This window comes from Scomber scombrus, chromosome 15, assembly GCF_963691925.1.
Source record: "Scomber scombrus chromosome 15, fScoSco1.1, whole genome shotgun sequence".
Classification (NCBI taxonomy): domain Eukaryota; kingdom Metazoa; phylum Chordata; class Actinopteri; order Scombriformes; family Scombridae; genus Scomber; species Scomber scombrus.
Window position 1 is genome coordinate 27,586,777 of NC_084984.1, and position 19,698 is coordinate 27,606,474.

The window sequence follows — 19,698 nt, forward strand, 5'->3', positions numbered from 1 at the left end:
AAGAGCCAAAAAAAAAAGTTTTTGCACAAAACTGTCTATCCATTCTTGAAGCGTTATTGGCTGAAGACAGCTCAGGACAGTCCACGTGTCAGAACCAGATCAACCAAAGACTTCTTATAACTTGTTTCAACAGTTCTGTTTTAATTATAGGACAATTTCAACACAAATGTCAAGACAACAATAAATCAAGTTTATATCTATTCATTTCCTTTTGTATATTTTTTTTAATATTCATTGTTAAAAAAACGTATTCGGATCAAACTTGGCTGGGTGAGTCAGAGCCGCCCAGGCCCATACTGACTACACGCCTGAACATCACTTCCAAAAATATACTGACAACTTACAAATGAATCAAACAGGGAAAAAATGTGTAAAGGCGTTGATGTGAACATTTATTGTATTCATGCTAAATCCCTCCCTGGAGGACATTGCAGACTCTCGGGGGCTTAACAGGGCAAAGAAGATCCTGTCTGACCCATCTCACCCCGGCCAAGGCCTCTTCAAACTTCTTCCCTCTGGCAGAAGATACATGGTCTGAAGAGCCACACAAACCGGCTCAGAAACACTTCCTATCCGTGGGCTATCAGGCTCCTGAACAATTAACCACCCACCCCCACTCTCAGCACCTTGTATACCTAACAGTATTTCAACACCTACCTAAGGTTACATAGGCAATAAATGCAACATGTGCAATAGACTGTGTATGTGTGTTTGTGTGTAAATAGCTTTTAAAGTATTTTATTGTTTTTATGTATAATATTTATTTGGACTTTTTATTGTACCACGGGAGTGACCCGAACCAATCTAGTTGTGACCAGTGTTGTACAATGACAATAAAGGATATTCTATTCTATCATGTTCAGAGCTTTACCATGTTGTGCAGTAGTGTGGATGGGACAGACTTAACACATGTGGAAACTAAATATGACTAAAGAAACCTCCAGAGCTCTCTTATTTAACTTTCGAGTTAGGACAAAGTCCAAAACGCTAAGGAACATTTAGGAATAGCAGATTTTAAAATTTTATTCTAAGAATAAAAGTGAATGATGCCACTTTTAAAAAATGTGAGAACTTTAACACACCTGTCTAGATTCCCCTGGTGAGGAATTCTTAACTCAGGGAAAATCTATATTTCATCCCTGTTGTAATAAATACACTCCAGAGTCTCAAGTGAAATCTCATACATCATGGTATAAAGGCAGTGGGAAGAAGGGGTACGGTGTGATCTGCAGCACCCCCTGGCGGAGGGTAGAGGACCTGCAGGTTCACAACTATGAACCCAGACCTACAGGTTCACATACAGTAGAAGACTTAAAGCATCTATTGGCACCGACTATGTCATGCTAGCTTGTCGGGAAGAATGCTAAACAAAGCTTAATTTGGGCGAGGGGAAAACTGGCATGGACATTTTTTTTTAAGTCTGTGTGCGCGTTTTATGCTAATCACATTCAGTTTTGGGCTATTATAGAAATAGTAGTGTTAGAAATAGTAGTGTAGTGTTGGATATTAATGCATACTGGGATCCCTAAACAATCTGCATGTCAAATCATCTGCAGGTTTCCAGCTTTTTCAGATTATGTATAGCACTTCAATGTGGCATACTGTTGAAATGCTATCATGTAAGAAAACATGCACGACCAATGTACACTTTACAGTATATATCATTAATAAAGTTCTTTTTCATAGGGGTGGTGAGGGGTACATCTGCACCTTTATTAAAGCTGTTCTCTTGAGTGAGAGAAATTCTCTTGATATCCACAATAAAAAACACAACACATTTTAAACAAGTTCCTTTATTGTTACTTTTCATATAAAAAAAACAAGTCCACTATAAAGGTAAAGCAATTTTACAAAACAAGATAACAAGAAGCGTCAGTACATACGTTTACATCATTCTATGGAGTAAGTTCAAGTTGAAAAGTCATCACTTTAAAAGACACCATCGGTTCACGTCAGCTTAGTTTTTTTTTTTTTTTTTTAATCCTCTGTCCTACCCGACCACAGCAGCAGTGACACAGAGGTTTCAGTCTGCTGACACTGACAGTGTGAGGCACAGTGCGACACACAACTATGGGAACAGCTGCTCCCTCATGCACAGCAAACAGTATGAGCTAGCTATGTTTTAGCATGCAGATGAACACTGGTGAATGGAACACGTCAGAATCAGAGCTCAGAGCTCAGAGGCTACATACTAAAAACCACAACAACTCTCTGATTGGCTGCAAATGCCAGCCACGGTGTCCAATGACCTGTCTGGACAGCAGTGACATCACCAGGTTGATTTTACACATGCACACTGTTTAGATTACTACATGTCAAATGAATCTGATAGTGTTTTTCTTTGTAGACGAGTTTGTTCAACCATTCTAGTGACAAATGGTGTATTCTACAGTCCAGCTACTGACATCACAGTTACTATGTTAGCACTTTTAGTCCTCAAATATCTGCTCTTCTGTTTCCTGTCAGCTCAGACTCACCTTTGTGCTGATGTATTTAGCCAGCCAATCAAAACACTGATGCACTGTTAGAAGGAGAATTGATTCCATCATTACCATGTTTAGTACAAAATGACACTACCAGACTACCATGAGATTTCCTTCCGTTCCAATTTTGATGCCTTTTTATCCCTCATTACAAAACAGCATGAATGAGAGATGAGAAACAATCATCTATGATGCCTCACTCTTATGCTTTTTTTTTGACTCAGTGAAAACAGCAGCCTACAAACTTGCTTTTGTGAAATGGGGCTTTGGAGTGTTTTTTGTTGGTTCCCTGATAAGATCAACAAATGTGGAAATCATGTCACGCTATGCACTGGGGTTTATTCTTTTAAGTCTTAAAGTCCTTAAAGTCTGTGGAGTTCCAGACTTTTATAAAGTGTTCATAAAAGGCTCAAAGTCAAACAAAGAGCCCTCAAACACTTTCACACTAACTGTTTTCATGTGCTTTGGTGTTGAAGTTTTAAGCGGAGTAATTTTCTCTTTTATGGGGTAAAATCCACCAACAAATTACTGATGTCTGCGATCAGTTTGACAATGCTAACCGCCTTCTTCACAGCAGATGTTTTGACCTAAAATTGCTTTCATATTAATAATGACTTCATTCTATCTGACTGTCAGTGCAGGGCTGTGAACACATCGTGGTTAATGTTAGTAGTTATCACCAATGTTGCCATGGTAGCCAGTGAAAATAACACACCTCTAATCCATAGATGTGATAGAAGAGGGAAGCTTTCAGTTACCGTGGTGATGTCATACACATGCTGTCCCGATCAGTATGATGTCACACACCATTCATACAGTTACATTAAGCTCAGTGTGTTGAACTGTGATGCAGAGCGTCTGTGAACACTCCTCACATAAATGTTGCCATGACTGATGTGCAGAAGGCAAAATGAAACATGAGGATGGTAGAGCGTGTGTGTGTGAGCAGAGGAATGCTTGTGTGTGTGTGTGGGTGTGTGTGTGTGTGTAGATGAAAGGCAGGTGTGTGAATGCGTTCATGCTTACAGGAACGTCCAGATGCTTTGTGGATGACCTGTGTGTGTGTGTGTGTGTGTGTATGTACGTTTGCTTGACCATTTCAAAGTAACAGGAGCCTCCAGAGGTCATGTCATCTGATACAGCTTAATGCCACTTTCTACCAGGAGGGGGCAGTGTTGGCCAGTCGTCTCATACGCCTAAAAAAACACACACATTGAACTCACATTATTTCAACATTCTCATAAAACTGCAGGATGATCTGAACCTTCTCTACTTAGACTGATATAGACTAAATATATAAACAGATTTAGTGAAGGGAGACTGTACTGAAAGTTCCAGAGACATGAACTTACTTACTGCGGTAGCTTATACTGTTTAGCATCTTATAATACAATGGAACATGGGTCAATAGCTCACTGGGTCCTCTACGGTGATGCATCCTTACATATATGATGTCTATTTGCAATGTTTCTTCACAACTTGTGGAGGGAATCAATCAATCAACACACACGCAGTGTTCACAGAACTGGTGAAAGCAATACAAACCAATACAAAATGATCAATTATAATACAAAGCAAACTTCATTTAAGTGTGCAAGAACACAGTTATTAAACTAATCTAAGACTTATAGTTGACGCTGTCCCACACATGAATAAATATACAAACGTATGTAGAATAAAAGGCTACATGTGTGTTTCTGCTGCTGCTGTACTGATTTGTAGATGTATTCATATTATTTCCAGCTTCACTGCATTCAAATGAAAGCGCTGCCTTTTACTTACCCGTTGCCATGGTGAATTGTAATATCATATGATCTAAGACAGCTTTGTTCATTAATGTTTGCTGTCTCCTCCCAGCTGCCAGCTGTGTCATTTAACCCACAGCTCCTGTAACTGCTGACTCAGCAGACCTTCTGTCTGAATGTGACTGTCTCACCTTGTGTTCCTGTCTTGGTCTCGGATCTTCTTCTCCATCTCAGCATCTGTGAGGGTCTCCAGCAGGGGGCACCACTGGTCTGCATCGCCTGTGTTGCGGATGGCGATCTCTACTGTGGGCAGCGGGTTCTCACTGCCAATTACAAGCAGCAGTACATCAATCAGTTAGTCATAACAGATTATACATTACAGTACACACCAAATACTTCACAACTGTCTGATGAAGTCATCAAAACATCTTTTTCTGTTTTTTTACTTTTACTGTTTTCTATGTCCTGTGAATGTTTCTGCTGTTGGGAGGAAAGGAACAATGTGTGTTTAAACCACTGAAGCCACTAATAGTTCTATGTGTGTGTGTGTGTGTGTGTGTGTGTGTGTGTGTTACCTGAAGGCGTAGGTCCTCTGGTGCCAGCTGAGCTGACCTCGGATGCTGTAGGCAATGGTGGTGACGAACTCTCCGCCCAGACCCAGCTCAGAGCAGAGCTTCAGAGCAAAAGACTCTGGGGAGTTCTCCCTCTCTGACATGTCCCACTCAAACTGATCCACCAGAGAGATGTTCCCCACGTGGATGTTCAGCTGTGGAAAACACAACAATGATAAGACACTTTATTTATATAGCACCTCTAAAAACACAGTTACAAAGTGCTTTACAATAAAAACAAGGCACAGAAGAATTTTGGCAGAAAAGGTCTACTCTTTGAAATGTTTCTGAGATGTAGAAAACAGGACTGGACTATTGATTTACATTAACATGTGTGTATGAGAAAATGTGTCATCAAGATTTGTGCAGTGCTGAGTTGCTGAATGAGAAAAACTAGTATATTTATTTGGGTATTTGCACCATCTTGACCTATGATTAGACAGACTTACCACTACAGGATTTCCCATACATTTATTTATTTGTGGCGGCCCACCCCAAATAAAACTGCAAAGCTTTGTAAAGCGTGGTCCATAGACTATAAAAACAGGGGACTTCATGGTGCATTCAGGTGCACCTCGTAAACTGTGAAATCTCTACGCAAATGGCCTTGAAGGTTGTTTAAAATGTGGAAGTGTATTTTTTTTCTCTTATTGCAGCATTTTTAACCCTTGTGCCTCATTTTAAAAAGTGTTACACAGGGTTCCTCAGGGAAATAAATGTCTAAGGGACATTGGGGACATTTCTGTCCCCAAGACTCTTAAAGGAACAATTGTATCTATACAGTGTATTATAGACCTATTATAAGTGATGGAGAATTTGATGCCATACACATGAACACAGCAAAAACTATTAAGAAAATAAAAAATGAAAAGCCAAAAATGTCGTAAGTGAGGCATAAGGGTTAATAATTTGATGCTAAAATCATTACAACTATATCACATACAATTCACACTCCACTACCACCACAAATACTATATGATTCTGTGGGAAACACTGCTCAACATAACGTGATGATATATATGCACACATGGCAGAGAATGATAAGAAACAGGATGATGTGTTTACATGCCATAGTATCCTTGTTTCTATCATGCAGGATATGGTGTGATGTGCACATCATATCCAGGATACTGCCCTGTTCCTCCACTCCACCTCTGAGGACTCGTTTGTTCAGCACCCACCTTGATGATGACTCTCTGGTCTGCCTGCTCCTCTAGTATGCTGTCAGTGGGGTAGGACTCAATCTGCTGTCGGATGGCAGAGGCGATGGCGGGGACGAAGGCCAGAGGGTTCAGGTCCAGGTCATCACACAGAATCTCTGCAAACATCTCTGGAGTCATCAGTTTCTCTGGAAGAGGGATCAGTGAGGTTAGGTGAAATATTCAAAGAGGAGAACTCAGAAAGTAGTGTATGCTGGGATGTTTATACCATTCATGTTCCATGTGAAGGCATCTCGCAGCTTCTGTCCATCTATCTCCATGTCTAGACGAATGGGAACCAGAGCCTCTACCTGGGCTGCGTTCTCATGGATCACTGCAGGGTCATGGTCATCAAAGCTGAGAGAGACAAAACACAACTTCACTCAATATATAAGTCATTCAAAAAATAAAGAGGCTGTTGTGTACATGTTTGCTACAGCTTCACCGTACTGACTCATCTGTACTGATGCACTTTGCTTCACTTGTAGAAACAAACAGCTGTCTCACCACAGTGGGAAGGTCCTTTTCTTGTCTCGTCCCATGCGGTTGCGGTTGATGGTGGTGGAGCACGGCACAGCGTCTAGATGGTGGGAGCTGTTGGGCAGCGTGGGGACCCACTGACTGCTCCTCTTTGCTTTCTGCTCCCTTTACAGAAAGGATCAGAAACATGATGTTGAGAGGGAGGCTCCAGTGATCCAGTACTGCACTTCCATACAGCTGTCAGACTGAATGACCAGAATCAATGAAGCAGAGGCTGAGATATTTACACTTTTAGTCCCTAATACACATCAAGCTCATAAAAGCTTAATACTGACATTAAACCCTCCCTGGTTCGTAAATGCTCATTTCTTTCTAATTACACAGCTTTCTGTATGATGTCATCTGTTTTATTTTCTGTATTTTGGAATGCTTTGTTTGCTATAATCAAATATCCAAGGTAGTTAAATATGATATACCTGTAGTACAACTGATTTGGAACATTTTTTGATTGATGTATTTATTGATGCCTACACTCCTTCCCCATTGTTTGTTATATTATTGTGCATATGTGTTTCGTGTGTGTGTGTGCATATTGTTTTTATTGTATTTCCATTCTGTAATAATAATAATAATGATAATAATAATAAAAAGGGAAAATAAAATAAAATAAAAATAATAATAAATAAAGAAGACAATCATCTGACAGAAATTACCGGAGGTAAGCAGGGGGCTCTGTGCTGATGGACACCGCCTTGTATTTCTCATCGTTACCCTCGAAGATCTCTTCACACTCTGATGCTTTGAGCAGAGTGACACTGGTGGCTGCAGACACACGATGTCAAAAAGACACTTGTTAACTTGTGCGCACATTTAAAGTGGTAAATATAAAGTGCATGAAAGCTTTGTGGCTACATGCTGCACTTCTCACACATCAGAGGGCTGACATGCTGAAACTAAACATTACACTGACTGACCACAAAACCTTACACTGCTATGTAATCTAATATCATACTCCTGTAGTAGATCCTACTTGTATATAGAGATGTTTACTGAACCCAGTCAGGTTGTAGTTACTGTATCATATTGTTAGGCGTTGCTGGCATGTTTGCTACATGTGTAACTGAGGTGGAAGCTGCTGTAACTGTAACCACAGCACTACTGTGACATAGGGAGGTTCTCTAAGTGGCGCTCCTTACTTGGTGATTAACCCTGGAGGCTCCCCACCTCCATCACCTCCTGTATGCTGGAGGATGTTCACTGATCAGATTCTGGGTATTTATAATGGTAAATGTAAAAGATGATATTAATGCCTTTAGAAAAATAAAAAATATGCATATTATTTTATTATTATTATTGTTAATAATAATAATCTTTATTTATAGAGCACTTTTTAAACTCATGTTACAAAGTGCTTCACACAGAGCATAAAATCAGCAGGTCATACTAGGCAACAGAATGAAAACATTAAGACAGGCAATCAATGAAAATCAACAAATTCTATAAAATCTGTAAGACTTCAGCAATCAGAACAATCGATAAAACAAATTACAGTGTCAGCAGCAATAGTGTTATCAGTAAGATTTATAAGATCAATAAAAATCTATGAAATATACAAGCAGTCAATCAAATACAATACAATAAAATCTTATAAAAAAAAGTACAAAAACTCATTTTACTTTTTATTTTCACCTGAGATCATATCTTAATGTTTAGGCCTTTTTAAAGTCTCTAGTCTAGCTGGACACTTGATTAAAAAATGAATTTTAATCTGAAACACTTATATGACCGCATAACCTATGGAGCCTCCAGACTGGGAGTAGTCCAGACTGACTGATGTCAGCACTCACCATGTGACGACGCTACAATTTTCTTCCTCTCCTCCACTGAGGCCAGCCTCCTCCATAAAGATGGGTATCTTTTATACAAAGAGCCTCTGAACATACGCAGATAGTTTCCAACCTGGAGAACAGAAGGCAGATGTTCTGTGACTCAAAGTGCATCCTTTAAGATTCACACACACAACAACACTGGGTGTTCCTATAGGAGGAAACACATCTCTACACATGTGTATATTATACAAGTTCTATTAATACACATTCAATAACTGGGTGTGTCTGCATCAGCTTTACACATGTGGCCAACTTTGATTTGACCCTCAGAACAAGATGCTGCCTCCATCAGCTTCATGGTGGGATTGTATGTTTCTACTGGTTTAACACTTGTCATAGTGTTTAGTTTGTTGGTGAAAAAAGCTTCACTTTGGTTCATCAAAGCCCATAGGCTTTTTCTACTCACTCACTTACTGACTGACTGGGCAGTGAAACAAAGTTGCAGTTGTCCTTTAATACATCTCCACACATAAAGCCCACAGGGAGCATGAGCAGCCTCTTCACACACACACACATCCAGCATCATCCAGCACACTTCTCACCACTACAGGAGATGTTTCACCTTTACTTCCAAATCAATACGATTAACTTAGTGGTTTGGCTTCATGTCATTTACTGGGTCACTCAAATATATTGAAACACATGGGCATGGCCTGTTAATAATTGTCATGTTAAATATTAGAGAAGAAAAAGACACAGTGTGACCGTTTAGCGCGTTAACGTGACTTCACAGTGATGCAGCTAACTTAACGTTAGTGGTCCTGTACAACTAACTAGCTGGAATGACAAGTTAATGCAAAACAGCTAAATCAGTCAGCTGTTATTTATTTCATTTAGAGCAGCATGAATGATAAAAGATGCTTCATGTGCCAGTTGTTGACCTGACGTTACCCTGTTAAATCCAGACCTTCGCCGTGAGCCATTTCTTTGTTTACGCAGCCATCAATGGGTGCTCGTTAGCACGCTAGCATCAACTAGCCAGACGAATGGGTAACTGAGGCTAACATTACACAGCTAAATTAAGCATTGCAAAGCATTGAGTGGATAGTTACATACCTCGGACCCAACCATGTAGAAGTCCCCATCTTGTTCTAACTGAAATTTAACTGGCTTCTGGCCAAACGTTTTACTAAGAGCCAATTGCATCTTTACGCAGTCGCTAACAGGCTAACTACACGTAGACAGCCTGCTTTCCTCCAGATGTGTTTCAGGTCTAGGACAAAGATGGGACATCAGAGTGTTCCTCGTGAAAATAGCGCTCACTGAAGCTCTTCTGCCTTTATAAAAACACCAACTGAAAGCAGATCTGCACACAAAGTGTAAAGCGATATCAAAATGATCAGAAATCTTCAGAAAAAATTACAAACTCCGCGATTCAATCCCCACTTTAGAAACAATGTTACGTGAACACACCCAAGAGGTGGTGTTCTTAATGGGTTTTTGTTTCTTCTTCAGAAAATAGTAAACGCTGCATTGGCTTTACTCTTCGTTCATGTAAACTTTAAGGTAGATGAACAATTTACAAAGTACATTACCACCACCTACTGATGTAACGGGAGAGAGATTTGAAATAATCAAATCAAATATAAAATAAAATAAAGATTTAACTCTGAATCTCATTACTGAACATTTTCTTGTTAATCTCATGTGCTGTATGACAACAAAAACAATATAATAAGATAGATCAAAACATACATATGAATGAAAATATGAATGACATGAATGAAAAGTACTTCAAATTACAGTTAAATACGGTACAATATATTGATTAAAACTTGGATTTTTGAAAGGTCATTTATAGATGTAGAAGTAGAATTCAACTACATTTTGCATTAATTACTGAAATGTTAAAAAAAAAAAAAGTAAAATAAAAACAAAAAAACAACACAATCAGCTCTAGTTTTAGAAAAAGTTTACAGTCCATAACTCTTCTCAGCCCACAGTATATTATTAATAACTACTAAAGGCCCATGAAAGACTTTGTTTTGGCATTGCCACGAATCATAACTTCTTTCGTCTCTTTCTCAAGAGCAAACCATTCTTTAGTGGGATTTATACCTTCTACACATGAAACTGGAAAATAAAGAAATAAATAAAAGTGTGCAGTATCCATGATATACAAACAGAAGCATTGTCACATGAAAATAAAAGGCATTACTCACACACCCTTTTCTGAAAGCTGATTGTGTCACACACACCTACATATCAGATTTAAGGCTGTTTGAATGAAATGAAAGAAAGAAAAACTTGAATGAAATGGAGAATATGGTACACGATTTTGACATACAGTTCAGACTGTAAGTATTTGGACAGTTACACACTTTCTGTTCTTCAGGCTCAGTTCAATTTTAAATAAAGTTATGGATGCTACATTTAAGTGCCGAGACTCAGCTTTAATTTGAGTTGGTTTACATCAATATATGTAGAAAAAGAACTGTGGGGGTACATTAAAATAAAAAAAAGCAGGTGAGCTCAGGAAAACTATAAAATGACAAACAAGCTGGTAGACCGTGGAAGTTTTGTGACTAAGCAGAAAACGACTTGCTCAGTAAATTAAAAGCCCTTTGTGACCGCACACAGAATGTCACATCAACAATGCTCTGCAGGATGTAGGCGGAGAAGACTTGATGACCAGATCTCAGTCCGACTGAGCTGCATTCCACCTGCTGGAAACAAGACTTAGAGGCGGAGAGAGCCCACGATGAACATGCCTGAAACTGTCTGTGGGAGCATCAGCAGAAGAAGATACAAAGCGTCTGCTGTTTATGACTCCAAGACTTCAGCCAGGCATTGATTGTGAAAAGGATTTTCCATTTAATATTAAACACGATTATTTTGTTGGACTTCATGTGCATCTGTTCAATTCTGTTTCAACTGCTTAAATTTTGGTTCCCAACGTGTTAAAATGGCTTTATGGTCCACATACTTCTTTCTATATTGATGTGAAGCTTTGATTAAAGCTTAGACATGGCACTTTAATTCAGTCTCCATTAGTTTATTTCATGTTGAATGTGCTGACACACAAAGCCTGAAGAACAAACCCTGCTGTAACTGAGCTGCTGTGTAGAGAGAAGGACCCTACCTTCCATAATAACCCATAGAATCATTCTCTACTGACCATAATATTATGCTTATGGCTCAATTCTTTTAATATGTCGACTCTTCTTTGGTTTCATGCAATACTACGACAGTCAAAAGAGATGAAACCAAAGCATCATTTGCCACACACATTTATTCTTTAAAAAAGTGAAATGCAAGAAGAAAAAAAAAAAAGCACTCGCCATCTGAATAAATTCATTTTCCATAATATTTTACTGCTGTCATTTTTTTTTTTTTTGCTTCTTTTATACGACAGTTGTTGTGTGTCAAATTTTTTTTTTCCCGAGGTGTTAGACAAACATCAACCTGAGCCCTAAAAGGCTCACCGTCCATCCGAAGCTTGTGTCCTCTAAAATAGTCTTTGAGCAACGATCTGGCATCGAGAAGAGTTTTTTCTGAGGATGATTTAAGCCCATATACAAAAAGACAACAGATGGTTATCTCCAGACAAGTTCTGGCTTGTTTTGGCATCTTTCGTCCAGAACTAAACAAATACGTCAAGGACAAAGACCACGTTCATCCCCCTTCATCTCTCGGAGGGAATGTCCTTGAAAGTGACCTGTGGATCAGGGCTGATCTGGGAGCGGATTTAACCTCCGAGACGCTGTCCCTCTCCCCAGGCGAAACCTCCCGGGCGCTCCTCGGGCAGGGGGTTGTAGTTGGCGTCTTCCTCCGGAGTGTCAAACAGCATCTTTCTGTGGGAGATACACACAGGTTTTATTAACACATACCCAAGTTTTCTTAGTGGATGTGATGATTCTTTAAGCAAACGTCTATGTAAATAAAGATAATACACATCGTTTAGAGGCGCCCATGTGGGTCAGTCTCTCTGTCCAACACCGTGGTCCAGATCAAGACATCTGGACTACTGGCCAGATGTAAACATATGACACAGTGACAGAGTAGAGACGGCAGGAAGCAAGAGAGAGAGTTGCAACACGGTTCCCCAGCTGGACTGGGGAACGTTGTGGTTCATGGTCGCTGTCTTAACCTTTAAGTCACAGCAGAGCTCCTATTGTCCAGATGTTTTTGTGAGCATGTGACCTTCCATCAAGTCCAAATTTTCACTCATATTTCAAAATCTAACTGGCAAAAGGCCATAAAATGTCCTAACATGACGTCCCTCTCTTTCTTCTTTCAGTTGGTGAGATTGGTTTGGCTTCCCTGCTCAGGAGCTAATATTTATTTAATTGTTTTTATACCCATTAATTAATCCCATATTCTTTTACTGTTTTAATTTTTGTGTATTTTCTTCTTCTTTTTCTTCTTCTTAGGCCTGTCACATTAATTATCGACTTATCGTACAATAACGTAATTATCAGCATCATCATGTCTATATATGGACTTATCATTTGATACATGGACATTTAACTTCAGTATTGTCACACTTCACATTAGCAGCTAAGAGGCTATTCATGTCACATTAGCTAAACAAGTAGTGTCCTCCATTCCTCACTGTGTACGTCCTGAGTGGAGACTGTAGAAGAATTAAAGGTAAATAACTCTGTCCTCAACCATAATGACAGTAACAAGTGTAGCACCCACTCTCCAATCCCACCCCCCACCCCCCTTACATTATTATACTATTATATTATCATTATATCAGTGGTATAAAATGATCTTCAAATGACAATAATATCGTTTATCACGATTATTTCTGAGACAATATATCGTCCAATAAAAGTTGTTATTGTTACAGGCCTACTTCTTATCATGCACTATTACTTCTGTGCCCTAACTCTATCAACATTATACCATCTATTAGGCAGACTGCCATGACATTGACTTACCCATTATCTCACACATAATTAAAGCACAACTAACTGTAAGGTGTGTTGAACAAGGCATATGCTGGGGCTGCTAGCAAAGCTTTAGGGCTTTCAGTTTTATTCACCTGAAGTGTTAAAAGAAGCTAGAGACTCACATGATAGATGGGGTCTTGAGCCACCTTCCACCGCCTGGCTGGTTGGGGAAAACATCCTCCAGGAAGAAGTACACATGACCAACAGCGATACCTGAAGAAAGGTAAAAATCGTTTTAACGCAAGCACTGTTCATACTGTCCACCACCAACCAACCATCACGCTCCCTTCTGCTCTTTAAAGTATCAGTAAGATCAGTGATAGATACCTAAAAGATCCACAATGATGGAGTTGCCCAGCAGAAGTGAGAATCCCATCAGCACCCAGGGTAAGAAGGGTGCCTGGAAATTCAGCAGCCCGAAGAAATTCATGCGCACGTTGGGGTTTCGTCGACTCCACACGTACACGAGCATGATAGTGAAGGCTTGGCCCAGGAACACCAGACTCACAAACGTCCCAAATATCTGAAACCTTGTTAAAGAAACATGGCAAATACATCCATTCTACTGACTGGTCATTGTGAGGACTGCACCATGCTGGCTTCTAAACTCAGCCTGGCCCTATAAACTTTTTTAAAGTTTCATGGGCAGCATTTCTTGAATATTTGATCCTTTTTTCTAAACTCAGGTATTATAGATACCAACATAAGTTTTTTGTTCCGTGTGCTTCATTATTTATAGTTATTTATAATTATTCAATTTTCACTGTTTCAGTGCAGTGATGTAATTTTATACTATGCAGTTTATTGTTAAACTGTAAAATAGCATGCTTTCATTCCATATAAGTCTTTGATAATTGATATCAGAATTTTTTAACCCCCTAATATCGGTATAGTCCCCAAAAATCCAGTACCAGTCGAGCCCTCGTTCTGACATTAAATTATATATATATTTTAGCCCCAGTTACTTAGTTTCATTTGTGAAGTCTGAAGTCAAAAAGCAGCTGAAGACATGCTACTCTTATATAATATATATGTGCTGATTGATTTTATCATTGTGCTGCTGCAGTTGTAGTGGCTTATGGCACTTCTACAATACAGTATATCACTCATGCTCCACTGACAGACACCTGTTCACATTGGAATGTACTGATTCTTATCTGAGTGTCACTTCAGAATGCTTTATGACACATATGAGCTGTGCTATTTTTGAAAAATCTACACATAAATGTCATACTGGTCAGTGAATTGTTCAATAAGGACCTCTTTATGCTCAATTTAAAATGTTTTTTTTTTTTCTTAATGACACTTTCATTAGAAGGATACAGTCATCAGAAGCCCACCAAACAGGAACATGAAGACAAAGTCAGCCGTGCGTCCCCTGAAAGAGCCCTCCTCTAGCATACGACAGTATCTGTACCTGAAAGCAAAGGGTTAAGGAAATATACACACACACAGTCTGCTATAACCATTTTACACATTTCCTCATCAAAGAACTGCCACTGAATACATATTTGTGTTATTGGTTGAATGACAGAGAAGACTGAGTAGACGTTTCTCATTGTACATGCTGATTTAAATAAAGCAAATTTGTGGTGTGTGTGATACTAAAAAAACGGACGTGACTGCATTTCGGACGTAATTCTACTGTTGAAAATGTAGTTAAAATCTCTGAAACACATGTTCCCTGTGAAACAGAAAGTATGCAAACTCACTTCACATGCAGTGAAACTGAGAACTGAGAAGGATACAAAAAAATCATATTGAACAGGAAATTGAAGCCAACTGGACCAAAAAACAGGAAGTTGGTTATTAGCCGCCATACCTAGAGAAAAAGAGATAATTCAGCTGAACATAACAGACATGTATACAGTACAACAAACAAATCAAATCCAGATGTTGTTTCCTTGATTTTAAAATATTTAAGAAACTGTACTTGAATAATGATTAAAGGTTTTGGCAGGTCACATGACATGTGAATGATATCTGTTAGGCTCATCTCATGTTAGGACAGTAAAACATCTATATTTCATTTTAATAACAATGTGAAAAACTACTGACAGTCTGTGTGAGAGATGTCTTTATTTCTCACTACTTGTTGGCTGAATAAGTCAGTTCACTGACATGTTACGTGCCCTGAAGCTGCCACCTGAGAATGATGAAGATGAAGATGAGTGGTGGGTCACATTACTCACCTGGTAATTCCGTAGAATCAAATCTGGATTGAAGTATAGCTGAAAGGGTGTGATGATCTCTAGTTGCTGTGAGAAGAAGACCACAAAAATAATGTTACAGACTGTAACAATAATGACCAAGATCTTCGTAAAATGATCCACATTTGACAAACATTATGTGACACCTTTGTGACTATGTTTAGATAACCCTGTTCCTGGCTCGTATGATACATGCAACTACTGCTTTAAACCAATACTCCATTATTATTGTTCTGGTTATCATAAACTGCGTAAGCTCATTAAGAGAATATTTGAATATGTGCGTATAAATGCACTCATCACTCTCATCGCCTGGTTTAACCAAAACTCTCTCTATTAAATCATACATGTGTCTATTAACATGAAAGATTCCACATGTGTACACATCTGCATGTAGCTGAGTACAACAAAAGATTGATGCAGTACAAACAGCCGGTATTTATTTTGGTCTGTTGCAGGAACATCTGAACCCTTTATACTGTTCATATTCTAGACCCCTGCAGAATGTTCAGGGTCAGTTTTGACCCCTCATGAAAAGTGTCTATACCAAATGTTGAACCACAGATGTGTTTAGAAAGCATCAATAGTGGATCTGATCAATAAATGTGATTAAACCTTCAGAGAGCAGAGAGAGTGTATTTTAGATTTTACACCAAAAACATCTCCTATCACACAATATCATGTCCTATTTGACCTAAGACATGAAAATATAACATAGCAATAATGATGTAAATGTATTTTATAACTTTATGGAAGTGTGGGGTTTATTGTATAACCATTAGAGCCATCAGTCTTCACTGCTACATCATAAAAAGAAATCCTTATTAAAACTATGAACTATTCATTTCACTAAAACACATGTCAATAGATACAGCTCAAATCAATGGACAAAATGTGTAGCACCTACTGTATAAAAAAGTATAACATTTTAAATATTGTCATTTTTCTGCATTTTGGACCACTTTAGGAAAAGTCATCACATTTCAGGGTAAAATACATTTGGGGTGTTTTTACAGCTGTTAAATTTCATACAGTATGAAAGGATTCAGTGAAAAGTCCAAATGAAGCAGCACACACTGAACTGACTTTACTGTGTGTATATTAGGAGTGAACAACATGTTTCACCTGCAGCTTCAGCTTCAGGTTCACTTAGCTCAATTGCATCAGTATCAACAGGTGTGATAGGATACATTATCCTATTCACTTAGTTGTTTACAGGAGTCTATTATTATTATGAAGTTATGAAGTAATGAAGTCATTCTTGGAACTGTGTAATATTGACCTTAACATGTTTTTAGGGGGTGTATTTTTGTACAATAGGTCATTGTTATTGTACTCACTTTAATTGTAATTGGTCAAAAGATTGATGCATTTAGAGTATGACCATAATCCTTTATCATTTTTGTGGAAATGACAACTTCACATGACACCACGGATTTGTTTCTCTATCAATTAGAGCACTGGCCTATGAGGAGCCGCCAGCTGCATGAAGCTAAGTGTCAGCCAATCAGTGTAGAGAATGTGCAGTGGTAGAAATGAAACTGAAAACGTCCACAAGAAAAAACAACAGTCTCAACTCTCAGTATTGTTCCACAGTAAACACATGTGGTTTGGGGTCAAGTGCAGTGTTCCATCTGTACAAACACTTTCTCACTCTTTTAGATTCTGTTTTACTAAGACCTCCACCTCTGACTAAAGAGAAGAAATCCTCAGCTACTTCACCTCCACTTACTCTTGTTGAACCATATGCAAAGCGTATCACTTCTCCTCAGCACAGACATAAAGCTGATTTAAAAAACAAGTTGAAAGCACACTTCAAAAAAACAGTAACTACTTATTCCTCCATCACCCTCATTTTAATATACGTTTTAAAACAGCCACAATATCCTCACATGACCTTTACATCCACCAAAAGTGATGGGATATTTCATTTTGTCTATAACTGTAATGTAAGCACAAACATGCACAATACCAGCACTATGACAACAGCTGCACCACTTATGGGATAAAACCAAAACTTCCTTTTTCATCTTGACAACAGTCCCAATGGGTTTCTATAGTTACGGGAAGCCAATGCAAAACCTCTAACAGTCTATTTGTGACCCAGAGGCTGGTTTCACTCATCATCACTCCCTCTCTGTTCATTTCCACATGTTTTGTGACTATGTACGAGCATGCCGGTTTGTGAGTGACACGTATTTGTGAAACAGGACGCTGGCACCTTTTGTGATCTTTGTGGAAGCAGTGCTGCAAATCAATTATGAAAAAGGCTCCTGTGACATTCCAGCTGATTCCACATACACCACGTGCTTCTTCAAGTCATTACACACTCTGAGCCTTCGCCCCAAACATCGGTGTACATACAGAACATCCTTTCAGTGTTGTGTGTACATCATTATTTTTAATGGGAGTCAATCTTTCTCTCTCCCTCTGTCCATGTATCTATATTATTATTTGACAGATGGAATTATATATATATAATATATTATATATAAGTCTGAAGTCTGTCTTAAATCAACAGTCAGGAGCCCAAATGAACATAGAAACCTGTTTTTCTTGCTGTAATCATTCCTCCTGTTCATACTGACCTTTAGAAGATCTCTTCATAATGTACTTACAATGGAAGTGATGGAGGACTAAATCCAAAGTCCTCCTTCTGTGTAATATTTAAAAGTTGATCTGAAGCTAATATGAAGCTTTAGTCGTCCAAATGAGTCAAATCTTCATCTTCTATGTTTCAACGTTACAGTGTTTTTAGTACCAAAGTTCCTCTTCTTGTTACTATACTTCCACCACAGCTCAACAGGGAAACACTAAGAGGGAATTTGATGCTAAAAAGACTGTAAATGTGTCAGATATCACTTGATATGACTAACTCACACTGATGAAGCTCAATAGAAGCTGATCATCTACTTTTAAATGACTGTGTGGACACACTGTGGATTTAGTCCTCCATCACTTCCATTGAAAGCACATTTGAAGGAGATCTTTTAATAGTCAGTATGAACAGGAGGAATGATTACAGAGAGGGAAACCTCTTTACTGTTCATATGGACACATGACTGATGGTCTAAGACACACTTGGAAAATGATGAACGTGTCCTTTAAGATTTCAAGCGAATACATATGACCGGTTTATAACCAATGTTGCATTCATATCGATTAAACTACACATAGCTGTTATTATCGTTTATAGATAACGTTACATAGTTAATGAATGCATGAAATGTTTAGAATGAACATGAATACATTTCCTAAAATACAGTATTGAGTCATAGGGGAGGCTTTTTTGTATCTGTTAATAGAACAGTAGTGGTACATACAGCATTAACATTAACATGAACAGGAACACACATACAGCTGCGTCGCCATTCTACAAACTGCTACAACTACGGACACGTAATTCACCGGGAGCCTTCACTTTTACTTTACGGCTTACAAATAAAGCCAGTGGACTCCGGAGACAGACAAGCACGGCTTTTAGTTTGATTAGTGATCGAATCAGAGCGTTAACACCTTAGATAACCTGGTTTGGACACGTATCCTTCTCAGAGAGGCTACAGCTAAAGCACCGAGCTAGCAGCAAAGTAAACACGTTAACGTTCCCGCGGCTTTGTTAAACGACGCCCAGCTTAGCCGTGACTAACACGGTGAAGTTAAACATTTGTCTTACCACTGCAGCGGTTGTGAGGACACAGGCGGTAGTATATGCCCTGGTAACCACAGGGATCTGTAGATACTCCTGCTGTAAGGTCTGGTAAGCCATTTTGGAGCGACTGAAAGCTTCCGGCACTTTGTTGACACGTCATTCAACAAGGCGAATGGGTGTTGCGTTCACCCACGTGGGATGCTGTTACGTCAGCTGTTAAAGTTGGGCTGTCATCTGCAACCAGGGCAGGACACGACAACATAACAATCATATGTTAAATACATTTGATAAAACTGAGAACTATCTATATTAAATTACCTATACGCATTAAAGCGAAAGGAACATTTCATAATGAGGCTATGAATAGCATTTACTTAGATTACGTTTTAACATCGAACATAATAATTGTTCATTTATTGAAAACAATATTGAAACTACTATATTTTTCTCATGTAACACCGTACATACACACTTCTGGTCGGATGTTCACAAATGGTTGAAAGATAAATTCCCTTCATTTCCGGCTTCTCT

At 38.8% G+C, this 19,698-nt stretch overlaps 2 protein-coding genes across 2 annotated transcripts; both read right to left on the bottom strand.

The window, feature by feature from the left end:
* Nucleotides 1–1,829: 1,829 nt before the first annotated feature.
* On the bottom strand, nt 1,830–9,775 carry LOC133995126 (SWI/SNF-related matrix-associated actin-dependent regulator of chromatin subfamily B member 1-like). Its single transcript, XM_062434432.1, has 9 exons — nt 9,464–9,775; nt 8,366–8,477; nt 7,232–7,340; nt 6,546–6,683; nt 6,268–6,395; nt 6,021–6,187; nt 4,804–4,994; nt 4,420–4,551; nt 1,830–3,679 (listed from the first exon to the last, which is right to left on the bottom strand). Exons 1-9 carry the CDS (start codon nt 9,551–9,553, stop codon nt 3,640–3,642), a joined length of 1,107 nt encoding a protein of 368 aa, XP_062290416.1. The 5' UTR covers nt 9,554–9,775; the 3' UTR covers nt 1,830–3,639.
* Nucleotides 9,776–10,870: 1,095 nt separating this feature from the next.
* derl2 (derlin 2) lies at nt 10,871–19,397 on the bottom strand. Its single transcript, XM_062434449.1, has 7 exons — nt 19,192–19,397; nt 15,501–15,566; nt 15,057–15,130; nt 14,632–14,725; nt 13,636–13,831; nt 13,431–13,521; nt 10,871–12,201 (listed from the first exon to the last, which is right to left on the bottom strand). Exons 1-7 carry the CDS (start codon nt 19,282–19,284, stop codon nt 12,096–12,098), a joined length of 720 nt encoding a protein of 239 aa, XP_062290433.1. The 5' UTR covers nt 19,285–19,397; the 3' UTR covers nt 10,871–12,095.
* Between the last annotated feature and the right edge of the window lie 301 nt (nt 19,398–19,698).